General features: G+C 45.0%; 1 protein-coding gene across 1 annotated transcript; it reads right to left on the bottom strand.

Moving 5' to 3' along the window:
- Positions 1 to 1,213: 1,213 nt before the first annotated feature.
- Positions 1,214 to 13,554, bottom strand: LOC143277088 (uncharacterized). The gene is made up of 6 exons (XM_076581825.1): positions 13,485 to 13,554; positions 12,655 to 12,802; positions 12,159 to 12,271; positions 10,854 to 10,979; positions 9,670 to 9,923; positions 1,214 to 2,750 (listed from the first exon to the last, which is right to left on the bottom strand). Exons 3-6 carry the CDS (start codon positions 12,256 to 12,258, stop codon positions 1,431 to 1,433), a joined length of 1,800 nt encoding a protein of 599 aa, XP_076437940.1. The 5' UTR covers positions 12,259 to 12,271; positions 12,655 to 12,802; positions 13,485 to 13,554; the 3' UTR covers positions 1,214 to 1,430.
- Between the last annotated feature and the right edge of the window lie 8,698 nt (positions 13,555 to 22,252).

Raw genomic sequence — 22,252 nt, 5'->3', positions numbered from 1 at the left:
AATCAACAACAGTATCTGGTGATAATTGGGGAGTCATGTTTTCCGATCAAAATGGTGAACCCAATCAAACTGCACCTCGTTTGATAACATTAACTTGTCGTTTATGAATCCTGAACAATACCCTCACGGTCCTCAAGAAGTCTCCTCTTACATCCGTGAAAAATGTGACTGTTCCACTTGGATCTACTTTCTAGGTCATCTGGTTTCTTTTTTTCTTTTTCTTGGTTCCTTTCTTTGATTCTTTTATAATATTTACAACACATGAGGAAACAACACAAAGGAAATGAAGAAAAAACATTAAAAAAACAAAAAAACAACAAAAAAAAACAACCAGGAGACAATCAAGAACAACAATGACAATGGGGAAAAAATGACATTGCTCAAAGAATTACAAATCAGAAATATGATAATGCAAATAAATCATGTGAAGAAAACAATCATCTTAAATATATGCATCATTGACCATCCATCCAACCACAGTGCATCACAATTTATATCACATTATTTACACAAGTGCATGGAGTTAACCTATCGGTTCAGCACTGGTTCTCATCAAGAGATGGAGAGAAAGATACATGTGTGTGCACACAGTGTGGACAGGTGTGAGGTTTCTCTCCTGTGTGGGTCAACTGATGTCACTTCAGATCACTGGATTCAGAGAAACCTTTTCCACAGTCTGTGCACACGTGAAGTTTCTCTCCTGTGTGGGTTCTCTTGTGTCCTTTTCAGTGACCAGTCTCAGAGAATGCTGCCCCACAGACATCACAGACATAGAGTATGTCACCTGCATGGACTGACCTGATGTTAGTCTGTTAAGCGACTTGAATGATTAAAACTAGCATCACAGTGTGGTCACCTGTAAGGTTTTTCCCCTGTGTGGAATCTCCTGTGTGTCTTAAATCTAAAAGCCCGATTAAAAGCCTTACTGCACACGTTGCACACAAACTGTTTTCGACCAGTATGAATTTTGTGTCTCTTCAAGGTACAAGCATGAGTAAAAGCCTTACTGACACGTCACACACAAACTGTTTATGACCAGTATGAGTCAACTTGTGTGTCTTCAAGATACAAGCATGAGTAAAAGCCTTACTGCACATATCACACACAAACTGTTTATGACCAGTATGAATCAACTTGTGTCTCTTCAAGGTACCACCCTCAGTAAAAGCCTTACTGCACACGTCACACACAAACTGTTTATGACCAGCATGAATCAACTTGCATCTCTTCAAGTTACAAGCCAGAGTAAAAGCCTTACTGCACACATCACACACAAACTGTTTATGACCAGTATGAATCAACTTATGTCTCTTCAAGGTACAAGCATGAGTAAAAGCCTTACTGCACATGTCACATACAAACTGTTTATGACTAGTATGAATCAACTTGTGTTTCATGTAACAAGCCTGATTAAAAGCCTTACTGCACACTTAACACACAAACTGTTTATGACCAGTATGAATCAACTTGTGTCTCTTCAAGTGACCAGCCAAAGTAAAAGCCTTACTGCACACGTCACACACAAACTGTTTATGACCAGTATGAACCAACTTGTGTGTCTTCAAGTGACCAGCCTGAGTAAAAGCCTTACTGCACATGTCACACACAAACTGTTTATGACCAGTATGAATGAACTTGTGTCTCTTCAAGGTACCAGCCTCAGTAAAAGCCTTACTGCACACGTCACACACAAACTCTTTATGACCAGTATGAATCAACTTGTGTTTCTTCAAGGTACCAGCCTGAGTAAAAGCCTTACTGCACACGTCACACACAAACTGTTTATGACCGGTATGAATCAACTTGTGTGTCTTCAAGTTATCAGCCTGAGTAAAAGCCTTACTGCACACATCACACACAAACTGTTTATGACCAGTATGAATTAACTTGTGTCTCTTCAAGGTACCAGCCTCAGTAAAAGCCTTACTGCACACGTCACACACAAACTGTTTATGACCAGTATGAATCAACTTGTGTCTCTTCAAGTGACCTGCCCCAGTAAAAGCCTTACCACACACGTCACACACAAACTGTTTATGACCAGTATGAATCAACTTGTGTCTCTTCAAGTGACCAGCCTCAGTAAAAGCCTTACTGCACACATCACACACAAACTGTTTAAGACCAGTATGAATCAACTTGTGTCTCTTCAAGGTACCAGCCTCAGTAAAAGCCTTACAGCACACGTCACACACAAACTGTTTATGACCAGTATGAATCAACTTGTGTGTCTTCAAGGTACCAGCCTGAGTAAAAGCCTTACTGCACATATCACACACAAACTGTTTATGACCAGTATGAATCAACTTGTGTTTCTTCAAGGTATCAGCCCGAGTAAAAGCCTTACTGCACACATCACACACATGGCGCCTGCTCTTTTTCTCCTCACTTTCCTTGTCAGTGTTATCATCAAATTTGTTGTTTTTTCTCTGCACAATGTTTCTCTTGTCAAGGTCAGCAACCTTTTCCACATTCATGTTGCTATGGTTACCAGCATCACAACCACCAGGTGTGGAGGACACAGGTGACACAGCATGCAGTTTCTCACCATGAACATGCATCAGATGTATCTTTAGACTGTTGAATGTCACAAAGGCAGCAGAACATCTCTGACACACATGACTTCTGTTCTGGGACAGCAGTGACCCAGAAGTGTTGGCAGACTTGTGTAGAGGAGTTCTCTTCGCTCCAGACACTGACAGCTGAGGTGTTGTTTTATTAATGACTGAAGACTCTAGTTTCACTTGTTTCTGAAATGAAAAATCAGTTTGATAACCACTGTTATCAATAACACAAACACAACCAATACACAATGTGCTGCATGGTCAACACACACACCAACAAAAAACCCAAGAGGCAAGGCCTTCAAGACTCACACATAGATAATACCCACTGTTTTGAACACGTGAATTACAGCATTGGAATATAAAAAGGACACTGTAAAGCATACTGTCTTGAAAGAGACCTTGACCTTTGACTTCTTACTGAGCACCTTAACACATCATTGTACACAGTACAGGTTATGACTGGAAAGGTCTCACTAATACCTATCACACCACTGAGTTTTATTTGCATATATCACTAACAGTAGTTATCAAGCAAAGGCCAACAACACACACACACATGAAATGAAATGAAATTATGGTGCTTAGAGCCTCGCCGACCACTAAGGCCATCTCAAGGCTATCGCCGCGTCAATTACTACTACAAGGCTAAAAAAAAACAACCAATTAAAACGAGTCACCACTTCAAACTTTCCACTCCAAAGTTAAAAAAAAACTTCCATAGTTTAAAACCTTCAAATCTGGTTAAAAAGGTTCACTTCTTTTAAGAAGTCCATCAGCGCCCACGGAGGGACATCACGAAACAAAGTCTTCAAAGAAACCGCCGTGTAATGTCTGTGTCTAACGTCATGCAGATCCCAACAGTCAAGGAGCACGTGTTTCACGGTGAGAGGCTCGTCACAGGGAACGCATCGAGGGGCCTCCTCCCCCTTCAACAAGTAAGAATGAGTAAAAAAAGTGTGCCCCGTACGCAGTCTGCACAGCACAGATTCCTCCTTTCTGTTCTTCACCCCCGAAGGGAGGGTCTCCCCTAGGTCCGGACGGATCTGGAAGAGCTTGTTGTCCATCTGGGTGTTCCACTTCTCTTGCCAAAGATCCTTAACGTAAGTACTGACCTTCCGCTTCATGTCTGTATAGGGTACCAAGGATCTGGACAATTCATTCTTTACAGCGTTCCTGGCCAGCAGGTCCGCCCTTTCGTTACCACGAATGCCAACATGTCCGGGAACCCAGGCCAACACAACCTCGTATCCTTTCTTCGTTGCGAGAGTAAAAGTTTCATAAAATTCCAGCAGTTTGGGATGAGTGATATTCCTGCAGGCGATCGCCTCCAGGGCTGATAAGGAGTCGGAAAAGATCATGAATCTCTTCTGTTTGGAAGAGAGAACCATTTTTAACCCCAGGACCAGTGCGGTCAGTTCCGCGGTGTATACCGAGCTGTCAGACAGGATGTGTTCCGTTGAGGGCCGGTCAGGAAAGGCGGGACAGAACGCAGATGCGGCGACTCCGTCCTCTGACTTGGAACTGTCAGTGAAGATGCCTTGAAAGGTGGGGAATTTGTGGCACAGTTCCGAAAAGTAGGTTCTGTAGGCCAGAGAACTGGTGGTGTCCTTACGGTACGGGGCCAGATCGAATCGGACCTCAGGTGTTGTAAAGGTCCACGGGGGGCTGTCAGGGAACTTAGAGAAATCTGAGATGCCACCGACATCCAGATTGGCATTTTCCAAGTGCGGCTGAATGCGGAGTCCAAGAGGAGGTATGCAGTTTGGGTTGTCTGTAAATTTCTTATCGAAAGGGTTGTTGAATACAGCATCGTAAGCAGGGTTTGTAGGTTCCGAAAACAATTTCAAATAATAGTTCAGGGTCAGCTTCAGTCTGCGGTTGGAAAGAGGCGGTTCCCCCGCCTCTGCGTACAGGCTGTGCACAGGGGTGGTGCGGAAAGCACCCAAGCTGAGACGGAGCCCTTGGTGGTGTACAGGGTCCAACAGTTTCAGGTAGGACGGTCTGGCCGAGCCGTATACAACACTTCCATAATCCAGTTTGGACCGGACCAGGGCTCTGTAGAGGTGCAAGAGAGTCCTCTTATCAGCACCCCAGTTCGTGTGTGCCACAACTCAGATGATGTTCAGGGCTTTTAGGCAAGATATTTTCAGCTGTTTAATGTGGCTGAGAAAATTCAGCTTCTGATCGAAGACGACCCCTAGAAATCTGGCTTCCTTGACCGCCGGGATGGTGGATGTTCCCAGACGGATTTCAGGGTCCTGATAGAATTGGCGAAAATTATGAAAGTGGATGCATTCAGTTTTGGAGGACGAAAATGTGAAGCCATTCTCCTCTGCCCAACACTGGATTTTGTTGACGCAGAGCTGAAGCCGTCGCTGGATGCTGGCGTACGTGCTGCCGGTTGCATATAAAGCAAAATCATCCACGAACAGCGAGCTGTCCGATCCTCTCTGAACGGATTGAACGATGTCATTAATTTTGATGCTGAACAGAGCCGGCGACAGGATGCTCCCCTGCGGGACACCCAGCTCCTGCTCGTGAATGTCGGACAGGGTGGTGCCGACTCTCACCTGGAATTGTCTGTCTTGTAAAAAATTGTGGATAAACTGAGGCAGGTGTCCTCGGAAGCCGAGCTTGTGCAAGTCGGAAAGAATACCAAATTTCCACGTGGTATCGTAAGCTTTTTCCAGGTCAAAAAATATGGCCACCACATGTTGTTTGTTGACGAAAGCATTTTTTATCGTGGTTTCCAGACGAACCAGATGGTCAACGGTAGAGCGATGCTTGCGGAAACCGCACTGTTCCTTCGCCAGAAGGCCGTCGGTCTCTAGTTTCCACATCAGTCTACCGTTGACCATCTTCTCCATCAGTTTGCAGACGCAGCTGGTCAGTGCAATTGGGCGGTAGTTGGAGGGGTTCGAGGGGTCTTTTCCCGGTTTCGGCAGCGGGATTATGAGGGCTTTCCGCCAGGAGGGTGGAAAGAAGCCTGTGACCCAGATGTGGTTATAAACTTTAAGCAGGGTGTCCAGACAGGTTTGGGGAAGGTGCTTTAGGAGTTTATAATGGACTTCGTCCATTCCTGGACAGGAATCCGTACAGGTCTGAAGGGCAGATTTAAGTTCGTTCATTGTGAAAGGAAGGTTGTAATTCTCTGTGTTGTCGGAAAAGAAGTTACATGGTGTTTTTTCTGACAGGTTTTTGGTTTTAAGAAAGCGAGCAGATTTGTTAGCAGATCTCGAGTTCTGTTCTATTGTGGAGGCAAGCAAATTGGCAACTGCTTTCTTCTCTGTGACCAGAGCGTCTGAAAGTTTAAGATGGTGGAAGGTCGGGCATGCGTTTTTGCCCTTAATTCTTTTTAAAACCCTCCACACTTTCTTCTTGGGTGTGTTGGAGGTTAAGGAAGAGCAGAAATCTCTCCAAGACTTCCTCTGGCTCTTTTTAAAAACATACCTGGCTTTCGCCCTCAGCTGTTGATGGGTTCGAACGCTATCGGACTCCGGTCTCCGAAAGACGCGTCGCTGCGCTCTCTTCCGAGACTTGCGGGCCTCCCGACATTCCGCGTTGAACCAGGGCGTTCTAGGGACCTGAGGCTTGGAGGTAGACGATGGGACTGCTGCTTTGGCGCAATCTAAAACGATCCGAGTCAGAGCGTCAGCAGGGTCCTTGCTTTTCAATACTGTTTCTTCCTGCAGCTCCGCTCTTATCTTGGTGGTAAAAAAACTCCAGTCTGCTTTGTCGTAGTACAGGCGGTCAGGCAGAGAGTCACCTTCTCCATCTGTGGGGCGGAGGATGACAGGAAAGTGGTCACTCCCGTGCAGATCGTCGTGCACTTTCCACTCGTAGTCCAGGACCAACGATGGATCGCAGACCGACAGATCTAAACACGAGAGCTTTCCAGAGGACAGATGCAGGTAAGTGGGAGATTTGTCGTTAAGACAGCACAAGTCCATGTCAGAGAGAAGGTTTTCTAAGAGAAGACCTCGGGCTGATGTCATCTCACTTCCCCAGAGCGGGGAGTGTCCGTTGAAGTCGCCCAACAGTAAAAACGGACGTGGGAGCTGGTCGACCAGGTTCATGAGGTCCTGCCTCAGAACACGGACGGAAGGGGGAAGGTAGAGAGAGCAGACAGTGATGGTTTTCTCGAGCGTGACTCTGACTGCCACCGCCTGTAAAGGGGTGCTTAAAAGAACTGTACTGTATAAAAGGGACTTTCGAATAAAAAGAGCGACACCTCCCGTCAACCCCTCTTGCTTCGGTTGAGCGGGTTTAAAAACGGAGTTAAAACCAGAGAGAGATAAAACCTTGCCATCTCTTTGCAGAGTCTCCTGCAGTGCCAGCACTGAAGGTTTCAAAGCACGACAAAGCAGCTGGAGTTCCTGGAAGTTGGCATAGAATCCCCGGATATTCCAGTGGATCACTGCCATTAAAAAGGTTTTTTTTAAAAAAAAATAAAGCAGCAGCCTATTCCATCGCTACCCCCTGCTCCTCCACTTGCGGTGGCTCAAGGTCCGCCAGGATGGAATATTTGTTCTTTGACATAAATTTTTCGGGTTCCGACCGGGTCGGAATATCCACCACCTCGGCCCCTCCCGATCCCGCCGTGGCCGCAGCCCTCCCCTCCTTGAGTTTTGGAGGTGCGGGGGGCTTCCGGCCACTTCCGCCAGCCCGAGGGCCAGGCAGACGAGAGGCGGGGCGAGGGGGGCCGGGGGGTGGGGTGGGGCGGGAGGCGGACAACGTGCCTCCGCCCGAGGCTTTTCTCTCCCGCCCAGCAGCCCCTGAGGACTGCCGCGCAGGATGGGAAGGGGTGGACACAGCGCCTCCACCCAAGGCCAACGGTTCCGACGAGGCGGTTAAGTCGTCCGTCTGCGTTCCTGTGGACGTCGTCTGGACTGCGACGTCCACCGTCCCGGATCTGACGACAGAGGCATACGACGTCCTAGGCGACGCGGCCTCCACCTGTTTCCTTGCCTCAAAGAAGGAAATTTTCTGTTCTGTCTTGACTTTCTGAATTTGTTTTTCTTTCTTCCAGGCGGGGCAGTCCTTCGATGAGGACGGGTGGCCACCTCCGCAGTTCGCACACAGGGCTGCACTGACGCAATCGCCCTGGTGCGCCGCCTTCGAACAGGTGCCACACGCCTCTTCCTCCTTACATCTGTCTCTCACGTGTCCGAATTTCTGACACTTAAAGCATCTCAGAGGGGACGGTACGTACAGGCTGACATTAACTAGCAGGTATCCGACCCGAATGTCCTTGGGGACATCCGGGCAGCAGAAGGTGAGGAAGAAAGTGTTGGTCGGGACTCTGTCCGACCCCTTCCTCACCGTCACCCTGTACACATCGGTCACTCCCTGAGAGGACAGTTCGCTCTTGATCTCGGCCTCAGACACACCTTTCAACTCCGGGCATCTGATGACTCCCTTTGAGCAGTTGAGACCTTTGTGAGGGGAAATCTTCACTGCCCTATCCACGAAAGTGGTCGCCTTGAGAAGGAGCTGTGTCTGTCTTTTGGATTCTGTCTGTACTAAAAACGCTCCGCTCCTCAGCCTCTTGATGGATCTGAGCGATCCTGCCAGACACTGAAAGCCCTTCTGGACAGCGAAGGGGCTGAGAGCCGACAAGGGCTTGTCGTCATCAGCGCCCTCCATCACTAGCCACGATGGCCAAAAACCAGAGGTCTCGACGACCTCCGACTCAGAGTCTGAGTCGTCCGTTCCCTGTCGTCGTCTTTTTCCGAGTTTGGGGGGGTGTATTTGTTTAGGATTCATGTTGAAAGAAAAATGTGAATTCATCCCTCCCTTACCCACCCACCATGGGGTCCAACTTAGGGGCCAGGGTCAAGGGAACACCAGCTTGACCCCTTCCAGGTTTCGGGAGGGATATACAACCAGCAGCCCAGCTCCAACGTGCTCCCCCCCGATCATGCCCAGCTCCCGGGGACAGAGAGCCGAGCACTACGGGGGTTACCTTCGTCAGCCACTAAACTGCCAGTCTTGACCCAGCCCCACGAAGGGGTAGCCGATTGACACACACGGGCCAATGTGTGCCGCCTGTCTTAGGAGAGGTCCGAGCCAAAGGGATGTGTTGAGAGCAGCGTGCTCTCTCAATCCCCAGGATCTCATTCCCCTCCATCACAGGTCGCGCCGCACGGCAAACACGGCGGGCCTAAAGAAGGCCGCAGAGAAAAAAAGAATGTGGAAAAGAAGGCTTGATGGGGAGCTGAGGACAGAAAAGAGGCGGTAAAAAGAAGAACAAAGAATAGCGAAAGGGACAGTGGGTCACGTTTAGTTTGGGCCTCACTCACGACCTGTTCGGCATGGGAAGCCCTATCAGGGGCATCAGTACAAAACCACCACTTATTCAGCCCTAACAGCTACGATGGCTATGTAGGCTGTCAATTAAGACCTGGGACCAGAGCACCAAACCCCAAGAAGCACTGATGCCCCCGCCGACATAGCTCGCTCGATCACTGGCCACTAAGCCTCCCGACCACGACAAGGTAGTGACCCTCCCGGGAGTGGGTCAGGAGAACACCAGCCTGACCCCCTCCAGGTTTCGGGAGGACACACACACATACATATGCATGCACATACTCACACACACACACCAAAAAGGAAATTTTCTATCTAAAATTACGTTTAAATAACATACTTACCGTGACCCAACTAGTGCAGACTCCGGCAGGGGTCTGACATTCCTGTCCTGTGCAAACTACTATCCACCTATGCGGAGAAAACGAAACTACAGCCGATAACCCCCCGGAAGTAGGTAACCTCCCCTTTGTCCCGCTGGCTAAGATTCACTTTGTTTAGACCAACACCAGTCAAAAATGGTCACAGAATGACAGTCATGGTACATATTTACAAGTAACAATGGCAAGTTCTTAGATCACCAGAAATTGTTAGAAAAACTACTCCTTTTTACATAAACTTTCAAAATTACAACAGCTGTGTGCACTTGGTTGAAGTATAACTTAGAAGGAAAAGAAACATAAAACCACAGCGAAAGAGAGAAAAAAATATAACGGAAGTAAAGGAGAAGTGTTTATTACATATCTTGTAGGAAATATGAAGTACGGTACCCCATACCAGAAGTTTTACCCACCTGTTTATCACCTGCTGGTCTGTTGTCTTCATCCTTCCCGAAGGTGGGTTCCGATCTGACTGCATCAGGAGTCACCGTCATCATAATGTCTGTCACTATTTCAGTCTGCACATCACTGCTGGTGTTTGTTGTGACTCCTTCAGTCTTGATGACATCACTGCTGGTGTTTGCTGTGACTGCTTCAGTCTTGATGACATCACTGCTGATGTTTGCTATGACTGGTTCAGTCTTGATGACATCAGTGCTGGTGTTTGCTGTGACTGGTTCAGTCTTGATGACATCAGTACTGGTGTTTGCTATGACTGGTTCAGTCTTGATGACATCAGTACTGGTGTTTGCTATGACTGGTTCAGTCTTGATGACATCAGTACTGGTGTTTGCTGTGACTGGTTCAGTCTTGATGACATCACTGCTGGTGTTTGCTATGACTGGTTCAGTCTTGATGACATCACTGCTGGTGTTTGCTATGACTGGTTCAGTCTTGATGACATCACTGCTGGTGTTTGCTATGACTGGTTCAGTCTTGATGACATCACTGCTGGTGTTTGCTATGACTGGTTCAGTCTTGATGACATCACTGCTGGTGTTTGCTGTGACTGCTTCAGTCTTGATGACATCACTGCTGATGTTTGCTATGACTGGTTCAGTCTTGATGACATCACTGCTGGTGTTTGCTATGACTGGTTCAGTCTTGATGACATCACTGCTGATGTTTGCTGTGACTGGTTCAGTCTTGATGACATCAGTGCTAGTGTTTGCTGTGACTGGTTCAGTCCTGATGACATCACTGCTGGTGTTTGCTGTGACTGGTTCAGTCTTGATGACATCACTGCTGATGTTTGCTGTGACTGCTTCAGTCTTGATGACATCACTGCTGATGTTTGCTGTGACTGCTTCAGTCTTGATGACATCACTGCTGATGTTTCCTGTGACTGCTTCAGTCTTTACAACATCATGGTTTATGTTTGTGCTGATGGATTCAGTCTGAAAATGAAACTTAACTTTTGATTTCTCACACTGAAAATGACACCTCACATTCCATGGAGTCACTGGTGAAGAAGACAAATGAACACATGTACAGGATTCACATTTGATGTTCACATCCCCTTCTCTTTTGACTACAGACTGGAAGTGGTGAAACACACCACTTGTTGCATCCTGATCAACTGGTTCAGCTTTAATACCTGGACCACTGTCTGTGTGTCTGTCTGTTTCAGACTTCATGACAGCAGCCGATGGATTCTGAGTGTCTGTCTCACAGGGTGTGGTGGCTGTGCTCACATTATTTTCAGGTGTTTCACACGTGCTACCTGCAACAGTTATGCATCAAATGTCAACTACATCTCTCTTCCTCTATCACCATCACATTCCCCAGATCCACCATTCACACACGCACGCACGCATGCCACGCACGCACGCACACACACATCACCAAAAAAGCTCATCACAAATGCTTGAAACTCAATTAACAGTAACTGATTAACATTAAATCCATCAATCAATCAATCAATCACCCGAAATGGTCACAATTCAACTGACAGTGATTGCAAAACAAACAAAAAACACCACAAAAATAAAACACACCCACACAAAAAAAGAAATATACAGAAAGTGAAAGATATAGTGAATATGTCTAAGACTGGAATTGTACACATCTAGCACTATAATAGCTGTCACTGTGTGCTGGTTCAAGAACGATGATATGAGAGTGAATATGTCTAAGACTGGAATTGTACACAACAAGAATGATGATATGAGGGTGAATATGTCTAAGACTGGAATTGAACACAAGAATGATGATATGAGGGTGAATATGTCTAAGACTGGAATTGTACACAACAAGAACGATGATATGAGGGTGAATATGTCTAAGACTGGAATTGAACACAACAAGAACGATGATATGAGGGTGAATATGTCTAAGACTGGATTTGTACACATCTAACTCTATAATAGCAGTCACTGTGTGCTGGTTCAAGAGCGATGACACAAGGCTGATTCCTAGGACCTCACCAAGATGTTGTACACTGTCAATTGACTTGAAATTTTAATAATGATATCAGTGATAAAAAAAGAGATAATTTCAATAATAATAATGAACCACAGTAGTAATAATGATAATGAAGACTGATGCTCACACATCCCAGACAGGGAGTTTGTGGAGTTTACAATAAAAAGTTATACATATAAACATATTGTATGCATCAGGTACACCATACAAAACAAGTGTGAGGTGAGTGAGTGCACACACTAACACATAAACTGCATATGTACACACACGTCCATCATAACTTCTAGAAGAAAACGAGTCAATAAGATGGTAGGTACAATGAAACATTGGAAGAGTGTGTTTTGTTATACTTTTTAAAAACTAAACTGTACTGTGGAATCCATATAAGAGATTGAGAAAGGCAGTTTGTTCCATACTAGTTACTACTGGGCCAAGATAAGAAATGTCATGAAATAAAAACGGTGAATGTGCAACTGACCTGAACACTGATCCTGTGTCATCCACAGTGGTCCTGTTTCTTCAGCCACATCAATCTCGATCTTCACCTCTGACATTGCCTGCTGATCAGGGGATGCCATTTGGTCACAATGTCTGAAAGCATGCATGTATCACACATGTAGTAAAGAATTTAATTTCAGTGTGTGTGTGTGTGTGTGTGTGTGTGTGTGTGTGTGTGTGTGTGTGTGTGTGTGTGTGAGTGAGTGAGTGCGTGCATGAGCGCGCACACATGCATCTGTGTGTGTGCATTAGCACACTGCTGTTGGTGTGTGCCGGTGGCCTATTTTCTTTCATCTTTTTATTTTTCGACTTCTGTGCATATTTCCCTGCACTGTATTTTGATGTATATATCATACCCTTTTAAGAATTAAGAAATAAAAATCCTCCAGGATAGGATGTTAGTATGTGTGTTTTGTGTGTTTGGATCAGGTCAGGGGCACAGCCCTTGCTAGTGGTACCATGTAACCCAGTACTACCTGCCGCATGTGAAGTCTCCCAAAGACAGATCAGGCGGAGGAGGAAACCTTTCCCAACGGCTGTGAAGGTGGAAGAGGTCACAGGTTGAATGACATGATGAACTGTGCCGCCAGGTCAAGCAAGAAATCTGGTGCTGAAGATGTGTTGCTAAAAAAAGAAAAGAAATATATATCATATGTATCAGACAACACTGAATGTGTACCAAAGGTGTAGACTATGATTATAACCTTAATAACTGTATAATATAGTATATGCATGGCAGTTACTAGAGAAGAAATATGTATATAATTATATATATATATATATATATATATATATATATATTATAATATGCAGAAAATTGTAACAAATCCACTGATCAACAACAAAACTGGTCATTGACATCACCTCCTTTGGATCTCATCATTGTCTATGTGCCTGGTAATTAATACCAATACTGGCAATAGTGATGATTCAAACTATACGGTATAAACTATAATGTATCTACCACAATGAACTGACAAGAGAAGACATATTCGTCACCTCGTATCGTCTTGGTTTGTTTAAAATATCACCAAGCGCAATAGGCTGAGCTTCAAGGGAAAAACAAATGCTGCACTGTAAGCTTTGTACGTAATATAAAAAAATCAACAACACCATGCATAACAAAGAAGACAATGCTATAAATTTTAATAAAACATTACATCCACACTTCTTCCCCTCCCCTCTCCACTGTGTGACTGGCGGAGTGAACGTCCACGCCTTGTTGTGAACATTAATCATTCCGTCTACTGGAGGAATATTGCCCACAACAAAAACAAACAGAATGATAAAAACTCGAATAACTTACATTTCACGAAATTCTATAAGAACTACAGAAAATAACAAGGATCAAATCTCGGCCTCTCTGAAAGTCGTACAAGGTAAGACAACTCTTATGGCACAAATGCCACTGCACAAAAACAGTCACTGGCTGTCTTTTTACCGAAACAGACCGGTCAAGACGAAAGAGTCAACATCAAACGATCGGGTTTTTGATGACAAACAGTGACACTAACACACCAAAAATAATGTGTCTCGTGTGTGTGTGTGTGTGTGTGTGTGTGTGTGTGCGCGCGCGCGCGCATGAACGTGTGTTTGTGTGTGTGTGTGTGTGTGTGTGTGTGTGTGTGTATGCACACGCACACATCAACACTCCACCTTTCTCTTTTTTTTTTTTTTTTTTTAATGATTAATGATTAATATTTTTTTTCGTATACGTCTTTCATTGACTCCTTGTTGTTAATGTGGTTTCTTGACAACATCACATTGTTTGAAGATGACTATCCTCCGGGATGCAGAAGACATACAGATTTCAATTATGTTTCAGGTTCCTTTTATGTAAACGTGGACCTTTAGACAACACACCTTCTTCATTAGTAAATGAAAAACACAGATACTGGTATCATTGCCAAACAAACAATGCACATATTTCTTCAAAATAGAACAGAGTTTCTCTGGGCCTTCCCAAATAAATATCCTCCTAGAATAGGATGTTTGTATGGGTGTTCTGTGTGTGTGTATGTGTGTATGTGTGTGTGTGTGTGTCAGGTCAGGTCATGAGATCTGCTACTGGTAACCTGTAATCCAGTACAACCTGTTCAGGGTCGGGTTGCCGACGACTAAACCGGCACTCCCACCACTCCCTTCTGGGACTGGTGAGGCGGGTGGCTAGACACCCTTATGGAGATCCATAAAAGGGCGTCGGCTCAGGAGAGCCACCGACGGCCATCTAGCTCCACCGTGCTGTGTGCATGCCACACGCAGTTGGCCCCCGGGGTGTGTCTATCCATGCATGCGAAGTCTGGATCCGGCAGAATCTGCGGAAGAAACCTATCGGTTCAACGGAGAGGAAGGCGGTTACAGCAACGCACTGTGGAGTGCAGAGAGCAAGATGAGACACCGAAAGGATATCTTGGTCATCCACTGCATCCGTGCTCATCCTCCAGTCGTCTCGACTTAGTCTTGCCACTGGAAATTGGTGGACCCGGACGAGAGAGTGAGGTCGACGTTGCGCAGCTCCTCTTCACTTTAAACAAACTCATCGCGCAAGTCATCAGTCATCCAAAATGACCTTTCATCCTTCATCATTTCATCACCCCCAAGTCCTGTGGCGACAGGCGAGCGACGAAACGACAGGTGTGGGTACACTGGCAGTCGCAGCCGCAGACCTGCACGCAGGCGGCTCAGGCCATAGGGTCGTTCTTCGTCGACAGGAGCAGCGATGGAGCTCGGCAGCCGTCTGAGCGTCTGAGCAGCCCTCTTTAGGAATGCACTGCTCACCTCCCTGGCATGAGGAAGGGGCTAGAAAAGGTGCCCTAAAAATTGCCTGCTCCATATCACCCTGGCCAGCATACCGCGGCTGGCGGGGACCCTACATCAGCGGTCGAAACAAAGAGAAAGAAAAGAAAAAAGCAAGGATCGTTCCTCTCACCATTGGTGCTTGGAACATAAGGACTCTCCTGGACAGAGATAACGCGGACAGACCCCAAAGGAGAACAGCACTAGTTGCATCCGAACTCGCCAGATACAATATCGACATCGCAGCCTTGAGTGAGACTCGGCTTGCAGGCGAAGGCGAGCTCTGTGAACGGGGATCTGGTTACACCTTCTTCTGGAGTGGACGAGGAAGCGAAGAGCGACGTGAGGCTGGTGTTGGTTTTGCAGTAAAAACAGCACTTGTCAGCAAGCTAGCTGGAATCCCAAAGGGAGTCAACGATAGGCTTATGACCATGAAACTCCCACTGGCATCTGGCCAGAAGCACCTCACCATTGTCAGTGCCTACGCCCCAACCATGACCAACCCGGATGAAGTGAAGGCGAAGTTCTACGAGGACCTTCACTCTGTCATTGCTGCCATCCCTAAAGCAGACAAGCTCATCATTCTTGGGGACTTCAATGCTAGAGTTGGCTCTGACTACATCTCCTGGGATGGAGTGATTGGAAAGCACGGTGTGGGCCACTGCAACCCAAATGGATTGCTTTTGCTTCAGACATGTGCAGAGCACGAACTGCTGATAACCAACACAGTTTTCTGCCTCCCTACCCGTAACAGGACGTCATGGATGCACCCTCGCTCAAAGCATTGGCATCTCATCGATTATGTCATCGTCAGGAAAAGGGATAGGCAAGATGTACGTGTAACAAAGACCATGTGCGGCGCCGAGTGTTGGACAGACCATCGCCTTGTAGTCTCGAAGCTGAATATTCGAATCCAGCCCAAGAGACGCCCCCAAGGCCAGAAGGCTCCAAAACGGCTCAACATCGCTAAGCTGAAAAACATCACCATCAAACAGTCCTTTGTGGAGCTGCTGGAAGATCGTCTGGAATCCGCCTCTCTGAACAACCAGAATGTGGAGTCTGACTGGAGGACCCTGCGTGAGCTGATCTATAGTACAGCTTCAGAGACCCTGGGACCCATGATCAGAAAGCACAAAGACTGGTTTGATGAAAACTGTGATGAAATCAAGCAGCTTCTGGATGAGAAACGCCGTCTGCATCAAGCCCACCTGAGCAACCCAAAATCCACATCAAAAAAGGATGCGTACAATGCCATCCGCAGGACTGTTCAGCAAAAGTTACGCCAGATGCAGGATAAGTGGCTGAGTGACAAAGCTGATGAGATCCAGGGATATGCTGACAGGCACGATATGAAGAGGTTCTATGATGCCTTAAAAGAAGTCTACGGCCCCACATCCTCAGGATCATCCCCCCTCCTCAGTGCAGATGGGAATACCTTGATCACCGAGAAGGAGAACATTCTCGAACGATGGGCTGAGCACTTCAACAGTGTCTTAAATCGCCCTTCCTCCATAAATGATGAAGCCATAGACCGTCTCCCACAAGTCCCCACCAACGAAGCACTGGACGATCCGCCAACACTTCTTGAGACCCAGAAAGCAATCCGTCTGCTATCCAGTGGCAAAGCACCTGGCTCAGACTCCATACCAGCAGAGGTCTACAAGGATGGAGGCACTGTGCTGACTGAGAAGCTTCATCAGCTGTACTCACTCATGTGGAAAGAAGAGACGATCCCCCAGGATTTCAAAGATGCATCTATCATTCACTTGTACAAGCGAAAGGGGAACCGGCAAGCCTGTGATAACCATCGGGGCATTTCCTTGCTCTCCATCGCAGGCAAGATACTTGCCAGGATCCTACTAAACCGCCTCACAGCACACCTTGACCAAGGTCATTTGCCTGAGAGCCAATGTGGATTCCGGAAAGAGCGCGGAACCACGGACATGGTGTTTGCTGCAAGGCAGCTGCAAGAGAAATGTCAGGAGCAAAATGCTGATCTGTTCTCCACCTATGTCGACCTCACTAAGGCCTTTGACACCGTGAGTAGAGAGGGACTGTGGAAGATCATGGCCAAGTACGGATGCCCTCGGAAATTTATTTCCTTGGTCAGCCAATTCCATGAAGGCATGCAGGCTCGAGTCCAGGACAATGGCGAAACATCTGCTCCTTTTGCTGTCACAAATGGTGTCAAGCAAGGCTGCGTCCTGGCTCCAACGCTGTTCAGCCTCATGTTCTCTGCAATGCTTACTGATGCCTTCAGAGATGGCGATGTTGGAATCGGCCTAAAGTACCGAACAGATGGCAAGCTGTTTAACCTCAGAAGGCTTCAAGCAAAAACGAAGGTCATGACAGACATCATCAGAGACTTTTTGTTTGCTGATGACTGTGCCCTCAACGCTGGATCTGAAGCTGACATGCAACTCAGCGTCGACAAGTTTGCCACTGCCAGCAGGAACTTCGGCCTTACCATCAGCACGAGGAAAACTGAAGTTCTCCATCAGCTAGCCCCAGGGAAACCCTACGTTGAGCCCAACATCACAGTCAACGGTCAGAGACTCAGTGCGGTGGAGCGGTTCACATACCTTGGCAGCACACTGTCACGAAATGCGACCATCGACGATGAAGTGAATGTCAGGATTGCAAGAGCAAGTGCAACTTTTGGTAGACTCAGTGCAAATGTCTGGAACAGAAGAGGCATTAGTCTTGAGACCAAGCTAAAGGTCTACAGAGCAGTAGTTCTCCCCACACTACTGTACAGCTGCGAAACTTGGACAGTGTACCAACGACATGCCAAGAAGCTGAACCACTTCCACACAACATGCCTCAGGAAGCTACTGAACATCAAGTGGCAAGACAGGACCCCAGACACAGAGGTGCTCGCAAAAGCCACCCTTCCCAGCATCTTCACCATCCTGATGCAGTCCCAGCTTCGCTGGGCTGGACACGTGGCACGCATGCCAGACCATCGGCTGCCCAAAAGGCTCTTCTATGGCGAGCTGCAACAAGGGAAGAGATCACACGGAGGTCAGAAGAAGCGCTTCAGAGATACTCTGAAAGTCTCTCTGAAAGCGTTTGATATCAACCCTGACTCCTGGGAGGAATCTGCAGTGGACCGTAACAAATGGCGCGCTGCTGTGCACAAAGGCGCCAAGTTGTGCGAGGCCAACAGGACTGCTGCAGCTGTTCAGAAGAGGCAGGCCAGAAAGTCACGGGCAAACAAGCTCCCTGACAATGATATGCCTGTCTTTGTCTGCCCCAACTGTCAGCGAACATTTCGTGCGCAGATTGGACTATTCAGCCATCTGCGCACTCACAGATAGATTCATGAGCATCCTTCCCCCCACCCCACCACCACCCTCCCCCCATCCCCAATCTGGATGACATCGATGGTCATCATCGATCTCGATGGACACACCACGTATGTGTGTGTATGTGTGTGTGTGTGTGTGTATGTGTGAGTGTGTATGAGCAAGTGGGAGTGTGTGTGCTATTATATGCCTGTGTGTGAACTTGTGTGTATGTCACTATGTGTGTGTGTGGTACATGTGTGTGTTGTGTATGAGATCAGAAAAATCTCTACCTTTTACCCACCAGGTGCTGTTACCGAGATTCGAACCTGGGACCCTCAGATTGAAAGTCCAATGCTTTAACCAGCTTGCGCCCATTTATTTTTACATAATTTGGCAGAGGACAACACTCTCGTTGCCATGGGTTCTTTTTCAGTGTGCCAAGTGTGTGCTGCTGCACACGGGACCTTGGTTTATCGTCTCATCCGAAAGACTAAATGCTCAGTTTGATTTTCCAGTCAAACTTGGGAGAAAGGGCGAGAGCGGGATTCGAACCCACACCCTCATGGACTCTCCGTATTGGCAGCTGAGCATTTGAACCATTCTGACACCTTCCTCCTTCCTAATAGGGTAGAGGTATGTCTTGTTGTTCTTCTTCTGCATTCATGGGCTGCAACTCCCATGTTCACTCGTACGTACACGAGTGGGCTTTTACGTGTATGACCGTTTTTGCCCCGCCATATAGGCAGTCATACTCTGCTCAAACACACACACACACACTCCTGAAACAAATAAATAGGCCAGCTTTTTTCATTTCAATATTTCAAAAAAGCAAAGACAACCCAAACGAAACAATACAGGCAAATGTACACATACCATGCACTACATACCCCTTTTCAGCCATGTGAGCTATGTCTGGTGTTCCAAATTATGAAATCTGTTGGTGACTGAACAAAAAATTGAGATTTTTCCCAATGAAAAGAGAGAGGGAGAGAGAGAGAGAATACGAATACGAATACGAATACGAAATTGTTTATTCAGATTTAGGCCTAAGCCCCTTACTGAAGGGGTAAGTCACAATTATATCAATCACACAAACACTTTTCAAAAACACATTGTTTAACATTTACACTTCAGATGCTTGTTATGTTTGACAATCTATGTTGATATTATGATCTAAGTTATAGCAATACGCAAACGCTTTAAGGCATTGTAAATGTATAACGCCACATTGCACAATACAGTTTCATTTCTGGATGACATTAGCAAATTGAATCTAAAGCGGCATGGGTTATTATAAAACTTAGGCTGGATATGTTTCAACCTTAAGTCAAGTAAACAAGGACAACAAAACATAAAATGAATTTCATCTTCTTCTGACTGATGGCATAAACGACACAACACTTTCTCAGCTCTTTTTTCACTGTATCTTAAACGATGACAGGCAATATCTGATACACCAAGCCTAACTTTGGTCAAAGCACATTTCACATATCTATTCATTTTCATTTCAATGTATGGCTCCACATTATTTGTCAACTTAAACATCTTATATTCAGCAAATCTGTCACTACTCTGAATGTGGTTATGCCAGTCCTGCCATCTACAATCAACAATTCTTTGTTTGAAATATTTTATGAACCATGAAACATTTTCAACACCCTGGTTATCCCAGACATAAGAAAATCCATAAGAGCACAAACACTTTCGAATACCTGTAACCCAAGTCTTTTTTCCGTTATTGTCTAAGTTATACAGCATCATGTAAGCCTTGTATGGTAATCTATAATTATTCATTCTAGTTATCTTTAGCCAGTATCTAATACACTTTACATATGAGTTTATATATATTGGATATCTACCAAGTTCACCATAAATTAAATCGTTGGGTGTTCGCCTATCAACATTTAAGAAGCGTTTCATGGCAAACATGTGCAATCTTTCTATTTCAACATCATTCTCAAAAGCCCAGATTTCTGCACCGTACTGTAAAATAGGCTGTACCTGAGAATCAAACAACTTAGCAAATACTGTGTATGAGCTACAATCTAATCTATATATAACATGAAGTATAACCATAACAGCTCTCTTTGCCCTGTTTACTAAATCTTGACAGGCATAAGTAAAACTGAGTCTGGTTGAAAAAAAGATCCCAAGATATTTATACACATTTACCACTCTTACAGTTTCATTTCCATATGACCATCGTTCACGTCTACCTAGATAACCACCCCTACGAAACACAATGATATTTGTTTTTTCCATGTTTACTTTTAAGTCCAATTTCATTGCTGCTTCATATAAACTATTCAGCTGTCTTTGCAAACCTACAACTGATATTGATAACAAGATCATATCATCAGCAAAAAGCAGCATAAACAACTCTATCAAATCAAAAGTCACTCCATGTCGTCCATTTTCAACAATTTCAAGGGCAATCTCATTCACAAACAACGAAAATAGAACAGGACTGCACACATCACCTTGTTTCACGCCTCTTGTACAATTCACAAAATCTGATAATTTCGCTCCACTTCTTATCCTAGCTTTAACTTCTCTATACATACTTTTAACACATCTATACAGTTTACCTCTAATTCCATTTTTTAACAAAACCGGCCATAGTAACTTCCTAGAAATCGAATCAAAAGCTTTTTCAAAATCAACAAATGCAACATACAATTTTTGATTATTGGCAAATTGTTTTTGAACAGCAGCTAATAAAGTAAACATGTGATCGATAGTACAGTAATCTTTCTTAAAACCAGCTTGATGTTCACCTGTTATGTTATTCAAATTAACCCATTCCTGTAATCTGTAGTTAATAACAGAACTATACAATTTGCTACTTATGTTACATAACGATATTCCTCTGTAATTGTTCGTGTTATTGACTTTACCTTTCTTGAACAATGGTAGAATAATCGATTCAGACCAACTTTGTGGATATATGCCATTATCAAATAAATGATTAAATAGTCTAACTAAAAACGTTATTGTAGAGAGACAGAGAGAGAGAGAGAGAGAGAGAGAGAGAGAGAGAGAAAAGAAGAAAAAGAAGAAAGAAAGTAAATAAACACCACTCTCATGTTCTCATACAATGATTATGATAAAGGATCTATTCTTATTATTATTAAAAGCAAATCATGAATATTTTTCTAAACTGAATTAACAACTGCTAACTTCAAGTGTTGATTGTTGTGGGTTTTTTTCCTGATGAACCAGTACTAATGTTTTTGAGAGTACAATGATACAAGGGAGGTGATGCTTTTTAAACAATAGCCCACACAGATACATGAGCGTGCATGACATGCAAAAAAGTGCAGACTATCTATGTATTGCATGTGAATATATCTTAGAACAAAAGTTCTTTCCCAAATATTATGAATGGGACATGGTTAAAAAAAAGAAGGAAAGAAATGTCACTGATTGCTTTGACCATGACTTGTGTACATAACAATGCGTACAGCAATACTGTGACTTGTGTACATAACAATGCGCACAGCAATACTGTGACTTGTGTACATAACAGTGCATATGGCAAAACTGACTTTTGTAGATAACAGTATGTATGGCAAAACCATGACTTGTGTTGATATGATAACAAAGCATATAAGAATTTGACTTGTTCAGATCTATAACAATGTATATGGCAATACTGTGTGGATAACTGTGTGCGGCAAGAAAACACTGATGGAAAGTATGCTCAGAATGAATGTTACACATACACACACACACAAATTATGGCATATGGCAATGCCATTACTTGTTTAGGTAATACTAACATGGCAAGAAATCACTGAGGAAAAACATGCTCGGAATTAATATTACACACACACACCACACACACACACCCATCTAAAAACACTTATAGTGAATAAACTTAAACTGAAGATAAACACACACACACACACATGTACTCGCAAACACACACACACATATTCATCCAAAAACAACAATGTTCAAAAATGATTTTTGATTTTCTTTTATA

The sequence above is a fragment of the Babylonia areolata genome, chromosome 33 (genome assembly GCF_041734735.1).
Source record: "Babylonia areolata isolate BAREFJ2019XMU chromosome 33, ASM4173473v1, whole genome shotgun sequence".
NCBI classification, from domain to species: Eukaryota; Metazoa; Mollusca; class Gastropoda; order Neogastropoda; family Buccinidae; genus Babylonia; species Babylonia areolata.
Note: the sequence above shows the minus strand (reverse complement) of the source record. Positions and strands in the feature narration are given on the sequence as shown.